The sequence below is a fragment of the Eurytemora carolleeae genome, unplaced genomic scaffold (assembly GCF_000591075.1).
Source record: "Eurytemora carolleeae unplaced genomic scaffold, Eaff_2.0 scaffold138, whole genome shotgun sequence".
Classification (NCBI taxonomy): domain Eukaryota; kingdom Metazoa; phylum Arthropoda; class Copepoda; order Calanoida; family Temoridae; genus Eurytemora; species Eurytemora carolleeae.
The window spans coordinates 195,117-202,109 of NW_019396046.1; the positions used below are offsets into that span (position 1 = coordinate 195,117).

A 6,993-nucleotide genomic window follows, 5' to 3' on the forward strand; every position below is an offset into this window, starting at 1 on the left:
TCAATTGTGAAACAATATCATCTAATAAACAGTATCATAGTAAAATTTTTAGATTTTTCCAAAAGTCAAAATTTAAGGATTTCATTGAGAACAATTTAAGTCAGGTAAAATAAACTAATTTAAACTAATATTTCAAATGTTTTGGACAAATAAAAAAAATTAGAACGTATATAAAGATTAAAAACAATATTAAATTAATTAATCATAGATATATGTGCAAGGTGCAGCGCCGAACTGAGCTAGATTTCTGGAGGTTGCCTAATATATTTTATTAAATAAAAGGAAATAGTATTTAAATAAAGTTTAAGAAATTTAACATCTTAATTTCCATCTCCAATTTGACGAATTTGTTAAAGGGATACAAGACGTAATGTCAATTGACCCTTTATATCACAACACTATCTTTTAAACCTATGTTAGATCAGAGATTAATGTGATATCCTTTTTTTACAATTTTAAACTGTGGCTTCTCTATAAAAGTGACTTGATATACTAAATAACATTAAAAAGGGTAAGAATTAAAAACTTTTCAAGATAGAAAAACGAGGATTTTTTGTTCATTTTTGATTAGACAAGAGTTTGAATTACACCGTTGATCGGATATACCCCTATATACCCCACGTGAAATCATGTCTAAAATTCCTTGAAGGATCCCAAGTACACTCAATAAAATGAGTTTTTAAATATTTTGATTATGCATGACTGATCTTTTTCTTTTCATGAATAGTCGCGATTCATTCTAACTATAATATTTAGTTACACTTTCTAAAAAGATAAAACAACAATTATTTTACAATTTTGATCTTTGATAAAATATTTCCTGTTGAAGAGTGTAAGGATTGGAAGGTTTAGATATAAATTTATTGATCACTCCGCTATCAGTAACAAACCTACCCCTAGAAGACAAATGCTAATTTAAAAATAATTTATTTTTAAAAAATTTATTGGCAAGGTTAGTTGAGGGGGGGGGGGAGGCAAGCCGCACACGTATAGACTCCATCCCGCAATTTAAATTAAGTTGTCTGCTTTTGTAAAATCTATACTATTCAGGGAAGACGACTTGGTTACACGGGAGAAGTTGAAGGAGGACGCACAATCCTTGAGAAGTTGAAGGAGGACGCACAATCCTTCTATATACAATTATTAATGTCCGTTCTTTTTATACAAGAATTTTTAAACGTTTTAATCACAAAACAATTTAATTTCCATGCTCGGAAATTCTATAAAAACTTTTTATATTTAATATCTGAATATTTCAGATATTATGTACGGCGCGTTCAAAGTACTGTACATGAAATATCCAAGAACTGCGGATAGGATGTTTTAACCTACTGCAATGCTCTACTCTTAGTAATCATAGGTACATTTTTAAACATATATAAACAATTGTAAAGAAGTTTGCATTATAAAAAAAATAACCAATTTGTAAATCTAGATCTGAAGTTATAGCAACTACTGACGATCTACACCTCTACCTGTACGTTCTTGCAGTCTCTGTAGCACTTTTAGGTGAATAAACAAATTGCCTAAAAAAGACTATAAAATGAGCATAAATAAATAATGCACTTTTTATAGAGACTGAAGGAGCGTGTAGAGTGTGACCGGCTGATCGAGCTCTCAGCTTTAAGTATATAGGTATATACATATACTTTAAAATGCATTCATCTAACATTTTTCACACCTTTCAGTTAATAGAAAAAAGACTTTAAAACCTTTTCTCTAGAACCTGAATTGCACGGAGACGAGTTTCCCTGCAGACCTTTCTAGCGAAGTCGTACTAAACTTCGCTCAACGGATCCTGTTTATTGTGAATCCACTACAGGTATATATCTCTCATAAGAAACATTTGAACATTTAAAGAGAGTATATAACCTGAGCATGAAAAGAATCGGTATCTTTTTTCATGACTTATCAAAGTTTAATCGAGTTTTAAACTTTAGATCGCTGGGTGTGAGCGATCCTGATCTCTATAGGTTGTCATGCTACAAAATGATCCTATAGGTAAATAATATTTATTTATTTAAAAAACTCTGTTAGATATAAATATTAATTTGTTATATGTACTGTTGATTGATTGATTGATCATCTAAACGTCAATAATTTTAGACGTCGACTATCAACCATGAAGCAAGCTTTAAACCTGTGAACATGACTATCTCTCTTGTAACTGGATAATGTCCGTAATGTAAGTACTCATTTATTTACCATTCATAAAAGCCGCGCCTTATAAATAGCTGATTTTATCTTTAAATACTTTCCCTATTTTTATATTTATTTACAGTAATTTGTACTAATCTAATTGTGATTTGTTTTTTCAGTTATCACCTGATTAGAGGATAAATAAATACATAAACTATTTTGGAGTTATCTTCTATACTTCGAGTTATAAAGAGGAATTATTATACCACGGTACAAAATCTTCAGCACGTCTATGAGACACGTGCGACCCACGAAGTGAGAGATAAAAGTCATTTAAAGATACACTTTGAAACCCTATAAACCCTAAAGTCTCACAGCTTTGAACATACGCTTTTGATTGAATATTTAATGTTGGTCAAAGAATAAAAATATTCAAAGTTTCAGGGAGACATGAATATAAGGAAATGGACAGTTCAAATCCGCGCAGTCGTCATTGAAATCTAATCCTTTTTTGAATCCCACTATCAAATAATTATCGTGTGAGACACACATGCAGTATACGTCCCACAGGGTGTTTCCTACATCAAATTGGATCGTGCAGAGCGCTTTTAGATGTTTGTTCGACTATTTCAAAAGTTAAATTATTTAAAAATGTATTAAAATATAAAATAAAAACAATATGCGTATTTTGGCGTTGAAGTTTTTAGGTTGTCACGTATACCGTATATACCGCATATATATAAAGTTGTAATCTCTGTTTGACCGTTTATTTGTTAGTATGTCCGACCGTTACTCATGAAGCCCTTGGCCCAGTTGCCTCAAATTTATATTGGGAAACTCGACAGAACCACAGGAATCTTCTTATCTATTGAGAGTCTAAGTTGAGTGGATCGACTTCAATAGCAAAAATTTAGTTTCCCGGTAAAATCGACCAAGTGCGGGAAACGTTGGGAGTCCCTTTGAGTTGGGAGTCCCTCTGTTCTGTATATAAAAGTGTACCTGGGATCAGGCCTGCAGTAACCATATTTTCCTGGATTCAGTCGAGATCTCTTGGAAACTTTTCCTTCCCTCCTCATCTTCTGGTATACATCATCGGCCTTTCCGTCCTTGGACTCATCGGACTGGGACAGATTACCTCTGGACACATTCTGCTCCAGGTTTATGCTAACATCATACAAGGTTGGAGAAGTTGGGGGGTACCACAGAGAAGACCATCTTGTTGTCTCCGGAGAGGTTGTTGTTGTTCCAAGACTTCCCGGTTCTCTCCCATCAAAGGCTGCCACCTGAAACTACAGGGTTATCCGAAACTTACATTTTAGGTTCCCCACAGTTGAAATCATGTTCTTTAATTTCCAACCCAAAAAGTATACCATTTAAAAACTGTATGCAATGCTGAAACCCAAAATTCCAATAGTTTCAAGTTATCATGAAAGTCTGATCCTATTTTAGGGGGCGTTAATCTCATTTGTCCTACAGAGCGGGGGAAAACTAATTTTTCATACATATCGTTTGTCCTACACAACACTTGGCCTACAAATCATTTGTCCTACACATAATTTTTCCTACAGAGCGGAAAAAATACATTTGTCCAATACATCATAAAATATATACATAAATGTCTGTTACATTTCAGAGGCCGCAGGGCTCGGCCCCCAGTACATAGATTCAGCCTGCTTATTAACAGTCTCATAAATTTTTAAGACAGGGTTGACTTTGAAGTGTCGCAACGCCCTAAGCTAAGATTTACCGCTCTAACTAACTTATGCTTTTCTGTAGCCCTTTACATGTACATTTTAGCACTGTAAAGCACTTGTTGTCAGCTTTGTTTTTTAGAAGTTATTGGCAAAATTCTCAACAATTTAAGCTTGAGAGCGTGAGACCATTAAATCGCAGTGCTAGCCCATCCTAATCGCAGCTCGCTCGGCCCAGAAATTGTATTCACCTAACCTAAACCAAAATAAGGTGAGAGACAACATATTATTTAATATTCGAGATGCCGCAGCGCTCGGCCTTCTAGCCCATCCTAGTCGCAGCAGGTTTAGAACAAATGATGTTTGTCTCTCTCTGTAGGACAATTGATGCGTAGAATACAATTGAAGTGTAGGAAAAATGAAGTGTAGGAAAAATGAAGTGTAGGAAAAATGAAGTGTAGGAAAAATGAACTGTAGGACAAATGAAGTAAAGGACAAATGAACTGTAGGACAAATGATTGTAGGACAAATGGTTGTAGGACAAATGACATAGCGTCTTTTGGGGGTAACCCTGTATTTTACTAGCTTGATCAAGAAACACAGTTAAAACATTATAATTAAGTGAGATTTGTACAATATACCTACAAAGTTACAAACAAATGATAGAAATTGAGATTCAATAGAATTTGTAATTATAATATAAACCTAATATAACTGTTTCTTTTTCTTCACATATGTTTTAGATGTAACTACAGGTTTAAAGGAGTATAAAAAGTATTAACCAGTTTTCAGGTTGTGGTATTGAAAAACTCTTGTCTAACAATGATATTGTGTAACCGTGTAGCTAGAGTGTAAAATGAAGAATATTGAATGGGGTTTCCACTAACAGGACAGTTGAGAGCTACGACTTAAAGATCGTCTTTGATCTTTGATATCTATCAAATGACAAAATCTATCCTTAAATAACTATCAGAGACAACTTTTAAGTTGTCATGAGTTTTAGTAGTGGCCTATATTTTACGAGGGAGGGAACCCCGGAAGCCAATGAGCCTCCACTATGCAGACACGGGCTTCCTGGATTTTCTAGGCAAACCGAGCCTCCACTATGCAGACCAAGCCACCGCTTTGCAGGCCGTGCCTCCCCTATGCAGTAAACAAGCCTCCACCATAAAGCACAGCTTTTTATAAATTTTGGTTTTTATGTGTAATGAAAAATTTTAAATTTTTTTTTTGACATAGTGGCATAAGAATTTTACTTGAGATTAGAGTTATTTATTGATTGCCATGATTTATGGTTTATAAGAATTATACATTTATATAAAGGAATATATTTAGAGAAATATTTCTGGAGTAAATTTAATTTGTTTTGTTGTAATCTTTGATTTGAACAATACCTTTTTTGAAAAATGTAAAGACTTAAACAAATTATACAAATTTTCTAGATTTAATTTGAACTACAAAAAAGTGTATCGCTTAAATCAAAGATTTTAAAAGATTAAATAAAACTCAATTATTTTTTTTTCTCTAAATATTTTCCTTTTAGTGTAAAAATGTTTTAAAGTTATATATACCACTTTATTAGTCATAATTAGGCACTATTTATGATAATTAATAAATACTTCTCATCCTTGAGAAACCTCTCATGCCACTATGTCGAAATATTTGAAAAAAAAAATCTTTAATTTAAACTTAGAACACAAGCTTAAAAAAACCTTCTGTAATACACAGGCACATTTTGATGTGTTGCGCACGCTCATTACTACATAGCGGAGGCTCGGTCTGCCTAGCAAATTTGGGAGGCTCGTATCTGCATAGCGAAGGCTCATGGCGACCGGGGGTTCCCCCCTCATCTTACCTGTTGAGATGGTTTTACCAAGGACTGCTCCGACTCCATGTATGACTGAGATGAGCCAGAGTCCCGACTCTCGTCTATCCGAGGAGTTGAACATGGTTCAGGTAGAATGTTGAAGAGTAGATAAGGGAGTCCGGAGATAAATTTTATTCCATGCAGATGAAGAATCATTAAATCAAGGATAACATTCACTAAATTAAAAATTCAGTTTAAAGCTAGCAATCATTTCTTCAGAACAGATATAAAAAGATACAACTTTAACCAATCATGTATATATATTTCTTATTCTGATGTACAAAGAAACACGTTGCCCCATTCATTCTTTCATTCTTCCTTTCAAGCAAATTTGAAATTTATCAATTGAAGCCTATTTGTAGAAAGTAATATGAACTCTAATACCTATATTTTATAGCACCGACCCAAAGATAGATATATAAAATCAAAATTAACTGATATCGTAACAATTCATTAAATACTTACATCTACTCCGAAATAAAACGCACTAGATAGAAATGAATATAATTAACATTACATGGTTGGTTTGTGCAGGCAATAATCTCTCCAACTAGGTTGCTAATTCTGCTCCCAACTTCAGTCTTGTTCTTGAGCTCGTCCTGCTTATCCATAGCAGGGATTTCAGCAGAGGTTTCATCTCCTTTATCCTGGTCCTCCTTCAACCTGTTCACTCTTTCTTGTGCATCTTCTCTCCTAGAGAACCCAGAGTTCCAAGGACCCCATAAAGAGCCAAAACCGTCGTTTTCATAAGGAGACGGGTCATTGATCGGCGGCCATTCGTCCTGGTACATATTGGAGATCTGCTCGTGATCGTCCCTAAAAGGAACAACAGGAGGCCAATCATCCTGAGTCTTTTCCAATTCTTTTGGTAGATTCTGAATTGGAAACCAGTTCCCTTCCCAAGACTGTTCCCAAATATTTCCATCAACAAGCATTCTTTGCCTTGGTATCAAACTGGGATTTATTTGCACATCCCATTTCTGCAATGACTGGTCAATGGGTGTATCATCTTCACCCTGACAAGCATCAACCAATCCAATTATTTTCCTTCTCTCAGCTCCAACAGCCATTCTAGATGCCATATTAATCTAAACCTTTTTTTAAAACACATAAATATAAATTTTAACAGAAAAAGTTGACAGGTATATATTATCATAAAACATTTCAGTATTTACTAAATTTATTAAACTTATTAAATAAATTATCAAATTTCTAAAATCAATAAATCAATAAATATTGTCTTTAAATAAATCACAATATGGTTAAAAAATGGTTAGTATAAATTTGAAAATTGTG

The 6,993-nt window shown here is 33.8% G+C and overlaps 1 protein-coding gene and 1 long non-coding RNA gene across 6 annotated transcripts; one reads left to right on the plus strand and one right to left on the minus strand.

Moving 5' to 3' along the window:
- LOC111702445 (uncharacterized) lies at positions 1-6,822 on the minus strand. 2 transcript variants are annotated; one of them, XM_023474135.1, is made up of 5 exons: positions 6,215-6,822; positions 5,686-5,873; positions 3,139-3,428; positions 821-896; positions 1-258 (listed from the first exon to the last, which is right to left on the minus strand). In XM_023474135.1, the coding sequence occupies exons 1-5, from the start codon at positions 6,777-6,779 to the stop codon at positions 199-201; spliced, it is 1,179 nt and encodes a 392-aa protein (XP_023329903.1). In that variant the 5' UTR covers positions 6,780-6,822; the 3' UTR covers positions 1-198. The 2 variants fall into 2 exon arrangements, with proteins under 2 accessions (XP_023329903.1, XP_023329910.1); XM_023474142.1 differs by having other exon boundaries at positions 5-258; positions 3,139-3,422.
- Positions 946-2,510, plus strand: LOC111702473 (uncharacterized). 4 transcript variants are annotated; one of them, XR_002765408.1, is made up of 5 exons: positions 946-1,509; positions 1,576-1,635; positions 1,724-2,001; positions 2,107-2,185; positions 2,319-2,510. It is a non-coding gene; the product is annotated as an uncharacterized LOC111702473 (long non-coding RNA). The 4 variants fall into 4 exon arrangements; XR_002765409.1 differs by having other exon boundaries at positions 946-1,360; positions 1,436-1,509; positions 1,576-2,001; XR_002765407.1 differs by having other exon boundaries at positions 948-1,509; positions 1,576-1,822; positions 1,941-2,001.
- Positions 6,823-6,993: the final 171 nt, after the last annotated feature.